Source organism: Oncorhynchus nerka, linkage group LG13, assembly GCF_034236695.1.
Source record: "Oncorhynchus nerka isolate Pitt River linkage group LG13, Oner_Uvic_2.0, whole genome shotgun sequence".
In the NCBI taxonomy this organism is placed as follows: Eukaryota; Metazoa; Chordata; class Actinopteri; order Salmoniformes; family Salmonidae; genus Oncorhynchus; species Oncorhynchus nerka.
In genome coordinates this window covers 35,216,844-35,232,485 of record NC_088408.1, presented here as the reverse complement: position 1 = coordinate 35,232,485, position 15,642 = coordinate 35,216,844, and the positions used below count along the sequence as shown (strand labels likewise).

General features: G+C 41.1%; 1 protein-coding gene across 3 annotated transcripts in view; it reads left to right on the top strand.

Moving 5' to 3' along the window:
- The window catches only part of LOC115139442 (protein FAM184A-like), a 154,565-nt gene that overhangs the window by 125,461 nt on the left and 13,462 nt on the right, over positions 1 to 15,642 (top strand). For all 3 annotated transcript variants that reach the window (XM_029676816.2, XM_065026360.1, XM_065026361.1), the window contains exon 14: positions 10,430 to 10,614. In XM_029676816.2, the coding sequence (XP_029532676.1) occupies positions 10,430 to 10,614 (185 nt within the window). The remainder of the gene's footprint in view (positions 1 to 10,429; positions 10,615 to 15,642) is intronic.

Genomic DNA, 15,642 nt, shown 5'->3' with positions numbered 1-15,642 from the left:
TCAGTTTAACAATGAACTTCTTGTTAATCCAACCACGGTGTCAGATTTCAAAAAGGCTTTACGGCGAAAGCATACCATGCGATTATCTGAGGACAGCGCCCAGCAGACAAATCATTACAAACAATTACCAGCCAAGTAGAGGAGTTACACAAGTAGAAATAGCGATAAAATTAATCACTTACATTTGATGATCTTCATATGGTTGCACTCACAAGACTCCCATTTACTCAATAATTGTTTGTTTTGTTCTATAAAGTCCCTCTTTATATCCAAAAACCTGTTTTGTTCAGTAATCCACAGGCTCAAACGCAGTCACAACAGGCAGACGAAAAATCCAAATACTATCCGTAAAGTTCGTAGAAACATGTCGAACGATGATTATAATCAGTCCTCACGATGTTTTTAGCCTAAATAATCGATAATATTTCAACCGGACAATAACTTTGTCAATATAAAAGGTAAACAAGAAAGGCGCGCTCTCAGTCGTGCGCATGAAAAACCTCTGGGACACTGTAGGGTCCACTCATTCAGAGTGGTCTTACTCTCTCATTTTTCAGAATACAAGCCTGGAACATTTTCTAAAGAATGTTGACATCTAGTGGAAGCCATAGGAAGTACAATTTGAGTCCTAAGTCAATGGATACTGTAATGGCATTCAATAGAAAACTACAAACATAAAAAAAATCCACTTCCTGGATAGATTTTTCTCAGGTTTTCGCCTGCCAAATCAGTTATGTTATACCCACGGACATTATTTTAACAGTTCTAAAAACTGTAGAGTGTTTTCTATCCAAATCTACCAATTATATGCATATCCTAGCTTCTGGGTCTGAGTAGCAGGCAGTTTACTTTGGGCACGCTTTTCATCCGGAGGTGAAAATAAGTTAAATGTAAGTTAAATGTACCTTCAGGGGTCACTCAATTCGATATTCATCAATAATAAAAAAGCAGTTTCTGGCTAAAGAGACAAGACTAACAAGGGAAATCCATGAACTAATAGTACAGGAAGATAGCAATAAAAACTATACTACAGAGACACAAAATAAGTTAGAGGAAAAACAAAAAGACCTCGAGGAACTTATTCAAGAACGTTCTAATGTAATATATTACAAAAACAAAGCAAACTGGATGGAATATGGAGAAAAATGCACAAAATTCTTCCTGAATCTCCAATACAGGAACGCTAACAAAAAGAATTTGCAGAAACTTGTTACAGCCATCTATGATTCTCAGAATGATATTTTAAGAGGAGGCAAATTATTTTAGGCAGATGTTCACTTTTCCGTCTCATCCTTTCCCACTGAATGAAGGAATTGGTAAGGAATTCTTTCCAAATAATATAAAAAATAGAAAATTAACAAATGTACAGAAAGATCGGTGCGAAGGCCAAATTCACAGAGGAATAACTTTTTGAGGCTATTAAATCCTTTTAGTGTGGAAAAACCCCGGGCTTGATGGCATACTGGTAGAGGTATATCAAGTATTTTTTGATATACTAAAAGCTCCATTGTTTGATTGTTTTAACTACTCCTATAGAAATGGTAGTCTGTCAGGTACTCAGCAGGAAGGTTAGATTTCTCTATTATTAAAACAAGACCCAGATGGCAAATATAAAGACCCAGTCTATCTAAAAAACTGGAGGCCCCTTACACTTCAATGTTGTGATGCAAAAATACTAGCAAAATGCATAGCACTCAGAATTAGAAGGGTTTTACCAGGTATTGTTCATCCTGATCAGACAGGTTTTTTACATGGACGATACATTGGAGATCATATACGACAACTACTAGAAATAATAGAACATCATGAAACATATAAGAAGCCAGGAATGGTATTTATAGTGATTTTGAAAAGGCATTTGATAAAGTAAGACTGGATTTTATTTATAAATGCCTGGATTTTTTCAATTTCGGTAGTTCTCTTATAAAATGGGTCAAAATAATGTATAGCAACTCCAGGTGTAAAATAGTAAATAACGGCTACTTCTCAGAAAGTTTTGAATTGTCAAGAGGAGTTAAACAAGGGTGTCCGCTGTCACCATATCTATTCATTATGGCCATCGAAATGCTAGCTATTAAAATCAGATCCAATAACAACATTAGAGAATTAGAAATCCAAGGCTTAAAAATAAAGGCGTCCATGTATGCCAATGACTCAAGTTTTATATTAAGTCAGCAAGCTAGATCCCTGCAATGTCTCATTAATTAAAGATCTAGATAACTTTTCTGTACTCTATGGACTAAAACCTAATTATGATAAGTGTACAATATTACGTAATGGATCCTTAAAAAATACAACTTTTACATTACCCTGCAGTTTACCTATAAAATGAGCTGATGGTGAAGTAGACATACTTGGTATTCATATCACAAAATATATAAATAAGCTCTACACAATGAATTTCAATAGAAAACTTGTAAAAATATACAAGATCCTGCAACCTTGGAGAGGTAAATACTTTTCTATTTATGGAAAATTTGCCCTGATTAACTCCTTAGTCATATCTCAGTTTACTCACTTACTTATGGCACTGCCTACTCCTGATGATTCGTTTTTGAAATCATATGAGCAAAAAGTATTTAGCTTTATTCATATTCTATATAATGAATATGAATTGGGTGGGTTGAGATTATTAAATATAAAAGCACTAAACCTCTCTCTCTAAAAGCTTCACTCATTCAAAAGTTTTATTTGAACCCTAAATGGTTCTCAAGTAGATTAATAAGAAAAGCTCATCCATTGTTTAAAAATGGCCTTTTTGCCTTTGTGTAGATTGCCATGTCTCATTTTCGATTAATTGAAAATGATACTTTTTTCAAAGTATCTCTCTTTTTCAAACAAGCATTGCAGAGCTGACTACAATTTCAATGTCATCCCCCTGAAAAGATAGAACAAATATGACAACAAATATTATGGCTGAACTCAAATGTGCTGGTTGATAAAATACCTGTATTTATGGGAAAGATGTTTGAAAAGGGTATTTTGTTCTTAAATGATATTGTAAATTGGAATGGTCGAGTTATGTTCTTCATGGAGTTATCAGAATTGTACGGAAAGGTCTGCTCAATCCAAGAGTTCAACCAATTGATTACAGCATTGCCCCAAAAATGGAGGAGGCAGGTGGCAGCGGAAGGAGGTAGGGAACTAGTCTGTCTGCCCAATATAAAGGATCAAAACTGGCAGAGGAATAAAAAAAATAGCATAAATAGGAAAGTATACCAGTTTCATTTGAGGACCAGGATGTTGACAACTATGCCATACAGATTGCAAAATAGTTGGGAAGAAATGTTTGATGTACCGATTCCATGGTACAGGGTGTATGAGTTGATATATAAAACAACGTAAGATTTAAGACTTTGTGCTTTTCAGCTAAAATTATTATAGAGAATTCTTGCCACCAACAAAATGTTGAATATTTGGGTCATAAAATCATCGAAGCTCTGCAGATTGTTTTGTGAGGATACAGAATCAATAGATCATTTAATCTGGTATTGCCCTCAGGTAGCCTGTTTCTGATCTCATGTTCAGGAATGGCTGAAAATACATAGCATTGATCTAAAATTGACCCTAGAAATAGTACTGTTAGGAGATCTGGAGAGCCCGGGTCAGTCACTAATATACTAATACTCTTAGTAAAAGTATTTATCTTCAACTCGCAATCTGTGGTTTCTATTCGATTAGATAGATTGAAATTGTACGTTAAACATCACAGCATAGTTGAAAGATATGTGTTGCTTAGAAACCCGAAGTGGGTGGCCAGCAGAGATAGATGGGATGGGCTGAGGGAAGCTGAGAGTTGGGATGTGGAATTGAAGACAAGTGGGAGTGGAGTTGCTGTGTGAGAGATAGAATGATGGTCAAAGATAAAAGTTTGTTTTAAAAAAAGTCTAAAAAAAAAGAAAAAAGTCTAAATAAAACATATTGAAAAGTACATTTTAATGACACTAAGTAGCAGTGTTTTTACAACTAATGCCGGTTTGCCTGAGGCTGATGCCGTGCAGGTGTTTGTACACATATACACTCACTCTCATTCAAATAAACACACACAAGAACACACACATGCATGTAATAGTGCCAGACATACACACAAACATATACAGTTAGCATTGCTGTTATGATTTTAGTTGTCCTTGATGTCCTTTGTTTTAAATGTGTATATATATATATATATATATAATATATGATTTATTTATTTGCATTTTTGTTTGCTGTTTTCTTTTTTCTCTTTAGTTCATTATCTTGGTTGTTGGTGCATTGGGGGGTTCTTGGGGGGTGGGAATGGAATTAATTGTATTTTTTATTTTTTTTCTTCTTGGGGGTACTGTGGGAGGGGTCTCCAATGGTCGAAGGACAGCTATTGGGAAACTGTGGGGGGTCTTGGAGGGTTCACGTTTTTTGGCCTGGTGGTAGATCGGTCAGGGCATTGACCCTGGATGATTCTGTGTGTCGCTCTGAATGGGAATCTGTTGGATGACTGGTATGATGTAGTTATTGAGCGGCTTCACTGCAAGTATATTGTATGTTTCAAATATTCAATAAAAAATTATTACAAATTAAATTAAAAATAATTAAAAATTCACCCAACTTATTCTGGGAAACTTGTGGAAGGCTACCTGAAACGTTTGACCCAAGTTAAAGAATTTAAAGGCAATGCTACCAAATACTAATTGAGTGTATGTAAACTTCTGACCCACTTGGAATATGATGAAAGAAATAAAAGCTGAAATTAATCATTCTCTCTACTATTATTCTGACATTTCACATTCTTAAAATAAAGTGGTGATCTTAACTGACCTAAGACAGGGAAATTTTACTAGGATTAAATGTCAGGAATTGTGAAAAACTGAGTTTAAATGTATTTGGCTAAGGTGTATGTAAACTTCCGACTTCAACTGTATATACAGGGGGTGCTGGTACCAAGTCAATGTGCGGGGGTAGAAGTTAATCGAGGTAATTTGTAAATGGCAGTAAATGGCAAAGTTCTGATCTTTAGAATGAACATGTGCCTTAATCAAAGAGCCTTAGCAACGCCGAGCAGGGTGTTTTCCTTTGAACAGTCCCTCCAGCCCAGTAGATAGAGAGAGGGCCATCTGAAGAGAGGTACAAAGTGTTTGCTCGTCCTCTTTCTGGGAGACGGAGAGATGTATCTAACAAATAACTCCCTGTGCTGAGCTGTTGATGGTTCGGCTGGCGGCGGCGGGGCCCGCGCTGAGCTCTGCGCTGCCTTATCGATAATTGTGGCCCCTGAGAGATGCACGGTGCTGGCTTGTTTAATGAGCTGTGAGATTAGCAGGCCTGGTCTGCGGTGTGGAGAATTGCGTTTGCTGGGGATAGTGATCAGCTTTCCCCACAGACGAATGCTCGGCTTCTGACAGACAAACGTCTCTGAAGAATGTTTATTTTTTATACTATTGCTCATGGTAGCTACATATTATCTGTGTGTGTGTGTGTGTGTGTGTGTGTGTGTGTGTGTGTGTGTGTGTGTGTGTGTGTGTGTGTGTGTGTGTGTGTGTGCTTTCGTGCGTGCCTGCGTACGTGTGCGCGCCTGTGTGCATTTTGGCCATCGAGAGGTCTGTGTCATCTTTCCTCTCGTGTTTTTCTGTATCTGAAAGTTAATATCCCCACGCTCTAGTCCCCGGAGACTGATTCCTCAAAACAATGTCTGTCTATGAGATCTTGTCTTAATGAAATCCTACACAGGCCTGTAAATGCTCAATTCATCTCCAACAACTGAAGCATCGCTAATGGCTCCTCATCACCTGCGGACCTATTTTTCACGGCGGAGACACGCCGTGGCCTGTTTGCAAACTGTGATAGATGCCTCTATTTTCCCAGATTATTGGGCAGATAGGGATGTTTAGAGGAGGTGCGCTCCTGCTGGGGTGGGGAAGGAGGATGGTCTCTCCCCTCAGTGGTCGTGACTCATAGTTACTATGACAGAGCCTAATCTGTAAAGAAGTTTCCTTATCAATAACGTTTCAGTGTCACCTCTATGGCGGATCAATGGCACTGGAGTTATTCCTGCTTTGTGGCAGTATTGGGTATGATTTCAAACCACAGGTATACTTGATCTCATATCATTTATGGAGGCTGAAGAAAGATTTCATCTACCATTGTGACTCACCACTCTCTGGTTCGTGGCAATTATTGGACTAATGGCAGCAGCTCGACACCTCCCATCCTTGTGATGTGATGTAGCCCTGGAGAGGTTGAGTTTTGGGGGTGAGGGTCTCAGTACCTCCAATCACTCCGGCTTCACAGACTAATCTGACTGATCACAGACTGATCACAGACAGATCTGACTGCTTCCCTCTAGTGACTCAGCTCTCTCTCACTTCCTCTCTTTCTTTCTCTCTCTCTGTATGTGGCTTCCAGCCGCTAATGACGAGGCTGTGCTCTGGCTGGCCTTTTGATCAGTCTGCTCTGGAACTGTAGAGACAGACAATCCTGTGGAAGCAGAGAGAGAGACTGGGGAGCTGGGGCTCAGAGAGCCTCACGAGGCCAGTATACTTGTCTTCTAATCAGCTCCTCGCTGAGACCTTCCTATTCCCAGACCTCTACCACTGTACTGTACCCTCTACCCACCTCCAGTCGCACTGCTGTCAAACTAAGTGTCAGCCAGCCACAGAAATTAAATCATTTTTTAAAGAGCTTTTTGTCAAAGATCAGAGATCAAATATGGTGATTATTGGAGTTGGGAACTCCATCTACCAACTTCCCACCATCCCCTCAGAGGAATCTTTGAAACCTGAAGTGCTATTTTGTTCCTGTGACATTTTGTCCAAACCCTTTAAAGCTTCTTTTGCCCTAGAAAAGTGTCTGTTTGATTTTGAGAAGTACCGCTCAAATGGCTCCACCATACAATTTGCTCTAAGTTCCAACAGAGTGTCCATCTTTAGATGGACAATGAATATTACTATTCTATAGTGCCACCGTAACGGAGAGGGTTAGTTGTCCGGGTGGTATTCAGACTGTCCCTCTGAATCTCTGCAGGTCGGCCTAGGGTCCTCACTGTGAGGCTCAGTGCTGCTATTAGAGCTGCCACCACTCTCTCACTTTACGGCCCAGGCACACGTCAATCAAATCAACTTGCGCGCACACATTTTCACACAAATGGACACGCAGACACGCACTCGCCTAACCAGCCGCTGCATACACAAAGATAGGGTCACATGCCAATTGGAACATAGCCAAAAACTCCCTTTCCCACACTGATGTTCAGCACTGTCTACCTCTACCTGTGTAATCCACGACCAACCCATGCAGAGACATGGCAATCATGTTGGCTTCCAAGCAAAACAGGTATCCACTGGGGAGATTGGGAGTCAGCCGAAATGTCGCAGTGAATCTCTGTTAGGCAGAGGATGGGTAAGCAAGCTTCTATAGAGAGGAGAGTGAGCTAGTCCACTGAAACCAGCCCCCTGCAGTGGCCCACACATTAATAACTACACTACTGTTATCACCTCAATCGGCTGGCATGAAATTATATTTACAGGAATTCAAAATGAATACAGATTGTAATCGGATTACACAAGAGCCATCAACTTCAATACCAGAGTTTGACTTGACGGTATGCTGTGGGAACTCTTAGCGTAGTCTCTGTTATAGAGGGAAGGACTTTTTAAAGGATGTGCCGTTGCTGAAGGGGGAAATGATCTTTGAGCCAAGCAAAGCATGATTAATCTACAACTGGGATGTAGTTATAGTTCTCTGAACAGTATAATCAGGTAATTACATGTATTTCTGCCTGGGCAAAAGGGGATGTTGGCATTTAATATATCAAACTGTAGAGTTAACTGTTACAGTAACTTTGAGAAAGAAAGTGATAATAGTCCGTCTAGATTTAAATGGTATCGTTGTCCCTATTACATACTGAACATTTGACTAAATACACTAAATATTCTAGTGAAGGCTTTACCAGTAGGTTTGCAGTACAATGGACCCTGACTGGGTCAGACAGCAACAGCCAGGTTTTGAGCGAATAGTCAGGAGATGACCTTTTTCCTGGGATGCGACCTTTTCCAGGGGAAATAACAGTCATCTAGCACGTTGTTGTAGCTCGGACAAGTATAAACAAATACAAGCAGAACAGTCACTTTTTTTTTTATTAATATAAGATATATATTTAGAGAATTGTGCAGAAAGCTCAGACATATCAGCAGCATCAGTACTAACAACCTCACAGCACACGTGTCCAGGGAAGTAAAACATTTAGTGCTGCGAGAGAGAGGTTGAGTGGTGGCCATTAGTAATGCGCGGGTCAGCTGTTTGTTCACCCGCATCCGCCCGCAATTACTATTCAGTGGTGTAAAGTACTTAAGTAAAAATACTTCAGTACTAATTAAGTCGTTTTTGGGGGGTATCTGTAATTTACTTTACTATTTTTATTTTTGACAACTTTTACTTGTACTTCACTACATTCTTAAAGAAAGCAATGTACTTTTAACTCCATACATTTTCCCTGAAACCCAAAATTACTCGTTACATTTTGAATGGCTAGCGGGACAGGAAAATAGTATAATTCACACTTATCAAGAGGACATCGCTGGTCATCCCTACTGCCTCTGATCTGGTGGACTCACTAAACACAAATGCTTAATTTGTAAATGATGTCTGTGTTGGAGTGGTCCCCTAGCTCTCTGTAAAAAAATATATATATCTATATATATTAAATGGTGCCGTCTGGTTTGCTTTTTATATGGAATTTGAAATTATTTTCACTTTTACTTTCAATACATAAGTATATTTGAACAATTACATTTTCTTTTGATACTTAAGTATATTTTTAAAACCAAATACTTTTAGACTTTTACTCAAGTAGTATTTTACAGGGTGACTTTCACTTTTACTTGAGTCATTTTCTATTAAAGGTATCTTTACTCAAGTATGACAACTGGGTACTCTTTCCACCACTGTTGCTATTAACCCATTAGCAACCCCTGACTATGTGATAAAGTGAAAATCTGAGGCCCGCATCCAACCTAACCCGTAAATATAGAAAATTAGCTGTACAGTCAGAGATTGCAGAACTCTTTTTTTACAGGCCTTTTTTACATATAGGCCTGTTTCTGTTTATAGCCTATTTGCTAATCAACTTGTCTATAAATATATAAATGCAGCTTCTCTTCTCTCATTACTTGTTGCCCTAGAAGAGGGCCATTTCCATTTGTTTTGTCTTGTTTTCCAACACACCTGATTTTCATTCCCTCATTACGTGTTTGTGTATTTAATCCTCTGTTCCCCCCATGTCTTTGTGTGGTATTGTTTGTTGTAAGTGCTTGTGCACATGTTGACTGGTGCGCATTGGGTTTTGTACCCAGGTTGTTATTTTCTTGATACTGTTGGTTTTAGAATTAAACTGCTCCGGCTATTACCTAGTTCTGCTCTCCTGCGTCTGACTTCCCTGCCACCAGTTACGCACCCCTTACAATGGGAAAGATTTTACTTGCAAAATCAGTTTGACCGTTTTTAAGAAAATGTAAAGCTGTTAAAAACGACACAACATGTTTTTGAGAAGATTTCAGTTCAGCTTGGATGCATATTTTATGATGTTTGAAATAAAGATTTTATGCTGATAAAATAGCACCATTACAGACGGTTGCTAACTGCGCATTCATTTTCTCAAGATGCTGAATGAAATAAATCATATTTCTCCACTCCTGTTCTCGAGTCAAAATGTACATTTGGTGTATAATTTTACTGCAAGAAATGCTTAATTCTGCAGGAGTTAATATTAGATTAGGCTATATGATAGGTTATAGACCTACAATCAGTGTCCAGATTTCAGGCTACTTCTCCATTTAACCCATCTGAACAGTACAGTTTCCTTGACGTATCATTTTGACAATCTCGCAATATAATTTTTGCTCTTGCTGCCTGTATATTTGCGCTAAAACTCCAGTATTTTTCCTTCATAGCTTGTTCTCCATCTTATTTTTAAATAGGGAGCCAATTTGTTTTCAGGACTCTAATTTCCATGACTGATAAAACTTTTTTTCTCATGGCTCTCTCATGTCTCTCTGCAGCAGACATATGGTGAGCAATATGTTTGGAACATCGAATTGAAATAAAATCACTGTATCAAATCGTAATACATATAGAATTGTGACAATCACAATACAGATCGTATCGGCATCTAAGTATCATGATAATATTGTATCGTAAGGTCCCTGGCAATTCCCAGGCCTAATCACTAGTGACCATGGTATGTGAGTGTGCCCACTTAAGCTGTAGCATCATGGCACTGTAAAGATGGTATCCAACATCACAGTACCCCTTGGGAATACAAGGAAGCAGCACAACAGCACAGCAATAATGCACAAATGAGATCAAATGCTAACTCAAACGTGTTTGTTTTTTTCTTGATTTTTGTGTGTTTCTGTGTATCTTTGTGTGTGTTGCCTGTGTATGTCTGCCTATTACCCTAAAGGAGAGGGAGTTGCTGGGCCGTATCTCAGACCTGCAGGAGGAGGTGGTAAGGAGGAAGAACCACATTGCTGAGCTGGACCACGAAATCCACACACTGAATGAAAACATCAACACGCTCACCAAGGAGCTGGAGCTTAAGGGCAAGGAGGTGCTGAAGATCCGCAGTGAGGCCAACCAGCAGATCAGGTGGGTGGGAGGAGAGGGCAGGAGGGGAGGGCCGTGACCCCACCACAGAGCATTATGGGGTGACACAAAGGAGGGTTGACACAATAACAGGCCATCTACAGTAATGTTGTTCCGGCGCGTTGCGTACTCATACCCCTGTATTCATACCCCTGTTACAGCTTGAATTCAAAATTGATTAAATATATGTATTGCCTCAGCCTTCTACAAACAATACCCCATAATGACAAAGTGAAAACATGTTTTTAGAAATGTTGGCATATTTATTGAAAATGAAAGACAGAAATGTCTAATTTACATAAGTATTTACACCCCTGAGTCAATACATGTTAGAATCACATTCGGCAGCGATTACAGCTGTGAATCTTTCTGGGTAAAGTCTCTAAGAGATTTGCACACGTTGATTGTATAATATTTGCACATTATAATTTGTTTAATTCTTCAAGTTCTGTCAAGTTGGTTGTTGATCATTGACATCCATTTTAAAGTATTGCCATAGATTTTCAAGCTGATTTATGTCAAAACTGTAGCTATAGTAGGCCACTCAGGAACATTCAATGTTGTCTTAGTAAGCAACTCCAGTGTATATTTGTGTTTTAGGTTATTGTCCTGGAGGAAAGCAGACTGAATCAGGTTTTCCTCTCGGATGTAGCCCGTGCTTAGCTCTATTCCATTGCTTTTTATCCTAAAAAACTCCCTTGCCGGTGACAACTGTACCATAACATGATGCAGCCACCACCATGCTTGAAAATATGAAGAGTGGTACTCAGTGATGTTGTTTTGGATTTGCCCCAAACATACAGTTCATTTCTTTGCCACATTTTTAGCAGTTTTACTTTAGTGGCTTATTGCGAACAAGTTGTTTTGGAATATTTTTATTCTGTACGGGCTTCCTTCTTTTCACTCTGTAATTTCAAATCAAATCAAATTTTATTTGTCACATACACATGGTTAGCAGATGTTAATGCGAGTGTAGCGAAATGCTTGTGCTTCTAGTTCCGACAATGCAGTGATAACCAACAAGTAATCTAACTAACAATTCCAAAACTACTGTCTTATACACAGTGTAAGGGGATAAGGAATATGTACATAAGGATATATGAATGAGTGATGGTACAGAGCAGCATACAGTAGATGGTATCGAGTACAGTATATACATATGAGATGAGTATGTAGACAAAGTAAACAAAGTGGCATAGTTAAAGTGGCTAGTGACATAAGAATGCAGTCGATGATCTAGAGTACAGTATATACATATGCATATGAGATGAATAGTGTAGGGTAAGTAACATTATATAAGGTAGCATTGTTTAAAGTGGCTAGTGATATATTTACATCATTTCCCATCAATTCCCATTATTAAAGTGGCTGGAGTTGGGTCAGTGTCAATGACAGTGTGTTGGCAGCAGCCACTCAATGTTAGTGATTGCTGTTTAACAGTCTGATGGCCTTGAGATAGAAGCTGTTTTTCAGTCTCTCGGTCCCAGCTTTGATGCACCTGTACTGACCTCGCCTTCTGGATGATAGCGGGGTGAACAGGCAGTGGTTTGGGTGGTTGATGTCCTTGATGATCTTTATGGCCTTCCTGTAACATCGGGTGGTGTAGGTGTCCTGGAGGGCAGGTAGTTTGCCCCCGGTGATGCGTTGTGCAGACCTCACTACCCTCTGGAGAGCCTTACGGTTGAGGGCGGAGCAGTTGCCGTACCAGGCGGTGATACAGCCCGCCAGGATGCTCTCGATTGTGCATCTGTAGAAGTTTGTGAGTGCTTTTGGTGACAAGCCGAATTTCTTCAGCCTCCTGAGGTTGAAGAGGCGCTGCTGCGCCTTCTTCACGACGCTGTCAGTGTGAGTGGACCAATTCAGTTTGTCTGTGATGTGTATGCCGAGGAACTTAAAACTTGCTACCCTCTCCACTACTGATCCATCGATGTGGATAGGGGGTGTTCCCTCTGCTGTTTCCTGAAGTCCACAATCATCTCCTTAGTTTTGTTGACGTTGAGTGTGAGGTTATTTTCCTGACACCACACTCCGAGGGCCCTCACCTCCTCCCTGTAGGCCGTCTCGTCGTTGTTGGTAATCAAGCCTACCACTGTTGTGTCGTCCGCAAACTTGATGATTAAGTTGGAGGCGTGCATGGCCACGCAGTCGTGGGTGAACAGGGAGTACAGGAGAGGGCTCAGAACGCACCCTTGTGGGGCCCCGTGTTGAGGATCAGCGGGGAGGAGATGTTGTTGCCTACCCTCACCACCTGTGGGCGGCCCGTCAGGAAGTCCAGTACCCAGTTGCACAGGGCGGGGTCGAGACCCAGGGTCTCGAGCTTGATGACGAGCTTGGAGGGTACTATGGTATTGAATGCCGAGCTGTAGTCGATGAACAGCATTCTCACATAGGTATTCCTCTTGTCCAGGTGGGTTAGGGCAGTGTGCAGTGTGGTTGAGATTGCATCGTCTGTGGACCTATTTGGGCGGTAAGCAAATTGGAGTGGGTCTAGGGTGTCAGGTAGGGTGGAGGTGATATGGTCCTTGACTAGTCTCTCAAAGCACTTCATGATGACGGAAGTGAGTGCTACGGGGCGGTAGTCGTTTAGCTCAGTTACCTTAGCTTTCTTGGGAACAGGAACAATGGTGGCCCTCTTGAAGCATGTGGGAACAGCAGACTGGTATAGGGATTGATTGAATATGTCCGTAAACACACCGGCCAGCTGGTCTGCGCATGCTCTGAGGGCGCGGCTGGGGATGCCGTCTGGGCCTGCAGCCTTGCGAGGGTTAACACGTTTAAATGTCTTACTCACCTCGGCTGCAGTGAAGGAGAGACCGCATGTTTTCGTTGCAGGCCGTGTCAGTGGCACTGTATTGTCCTCAAAGCGGGCAAAAAGTGATTTAGTCTGCCTAGGAGCAAGACATCCTGGTCCGTGACTGGGCTGGGTTTCTTCTTGTAGTCCGTGATTGACTGTAGACCCTGCCACATGCCTCTTGTGTCTGAGCCATTGAATTGAGATTCCACTTTGTCTCTGTACTGACGCTTAGCTTGTTTAATAGCCTTGCGGAGGGAATAGCTGCATTGTTTATATTCGGACATATTACCAGACACCTTGCCCTGATTAAAAGCAGTGGTTCGCGCTTTCAGTTTCACGCGAATGCTGCCATCAATCCACGGTTTCTGGTTTGGGAATGTTTTTATCGTTGCTATGGGAACGACATCTTCGACGCACGTTCTAATGAACTCGCACACCGAATCAGCGTATTCGTCAATATTTCCATCTGACGCAATACGAAACATGTCCCAGTCCACGTGATGGAAGCAGTCTTGGAGTGTGGAGTCAGCTTGGTCTGACCAGCGTTGGACAGACCTCAGCGTGGGAGCCTCTTGTTTTAGTTTCTGCCTGTAGGCAGGGATCAGCAAAATGGAGTCGTGGTCAGCTTTTCCGAAAGGGGGGCGGGGCAGGGCCTTATATGCGTTGCGGAAGTTAGAGTAACAATGATCCAAGGTTTTACCACCCCTGGTTGCGCAATCGATATGCTGGTAAAATTTAGGGAGTCTTGTTTTCAGATTAGCTTTGTTAAAATCCCCAGCTACAATGAATGCAGCCTCCGGATAAATGGTTTCCAGTTTGCAAAGAGTTAAATAAAGTTCGTTCAGAGCCATCGATGTGTCTGCTTGGGGGGATATATACGGCTGTGATTATAATCGAGGAGAATTCTCTTGGAAGATAATGCGGTCTACATTTGATTGTGAGGAATTCTAAATCAGGTGAACAGAAGGATTTGAGTTCCTGTATGTTTCCTTCATCACACCATGTCTCGTTAGTCATGAGGCATACGCCCCCGCCACTCTTCTTACCAGAAAGATGTTTGTTTCTGTCGGCGCGATGCGTGGAGAAACCCGTTGGCTGCACCGCCTCGGATAGCGTCTTCCCAGTAAGCCATGTTTCTGTGAAGCAGAGAACGTTGCAGTCTCTGATGTCCCTCTGGAATGCTACTCTTGCTCGGATTTCGTCAACCTTGTTGTCAAGAGACTGGACATTGGCAAGAAGAATGCTGGGGAGTGGTGCGCGATGTGCCCTTTTTCGGAGTCTGACCAGAACACCGCCTCGTTTCCCTCTTTTTCGGAGTCGTTTCCTTGGGTCGCTGCATGCGATCCATTCCGTTGTCCTGTTTGTAAGGCAGAACACCGGATCCGCGTCGCGGAAAACATATTCTTGGTCGTACTGATGGTGAGTTGGCGCTGATCTTATATTCAGTAGTTCTTCTCGACTGTATGTAATGAAACCTAAGATGACCTGGGGTACTAATGTAAGAAATAACACGTAAAAAAACAAAAAACTGCATAGTTTCCTAGGAACGCGAAGCGAGGCGGCCATCTCAGTCGGCGCCGGAAGTCAGTTTGTTTAGTATTGTGGAGTAATTACAATGTTGTTGATCCATCCTCAGTTTTCTCCTATAACAGCCATTAAACTCTGTAACTGTTTTAAAGTCACCATTGGCCTCATGGTGCATTCCCGAGCAGTTTCCTTCCTCTCTGGCAACTGAGTTAGGAAGGATGCCCGTATCCTTATAGTGACTGGGTGTATTGATATACCATCCAAAGTGTTATTGATCCAAATTAATAACTTTACCATGCTCCAAGGGATATTCAATGTCTGCCATTTTTTTACCCATCTACCAATAGGTACCCTTCTCTGCGAGGTATTGGACAACCTCTCTGGTCTTTATGGTTGAATCTGTGTTTGAAATTCACTGCTCGACTGAGGGACCTTACAGATAATTGCATGTGTGGGGTACAGAGATGAGGTAGTCATTCAAAAATCACGTTAAACACTATTAATGCACACAGAGTGAGTCCATGCAACTTATTATGTGACTTGTTGAGCACGTGTTTACTCCTGAACTTATTTAGGCCATAACAAAAGGGTTGTATACTTATTGACTGAATTCCACTTGACATTATGGGGTATTGTGTGTAGGCCAGTGACACAAAATCTCAATTTAATCCATTTCAAAATCAGGCTGGAACACAACAAAATGTGGAATT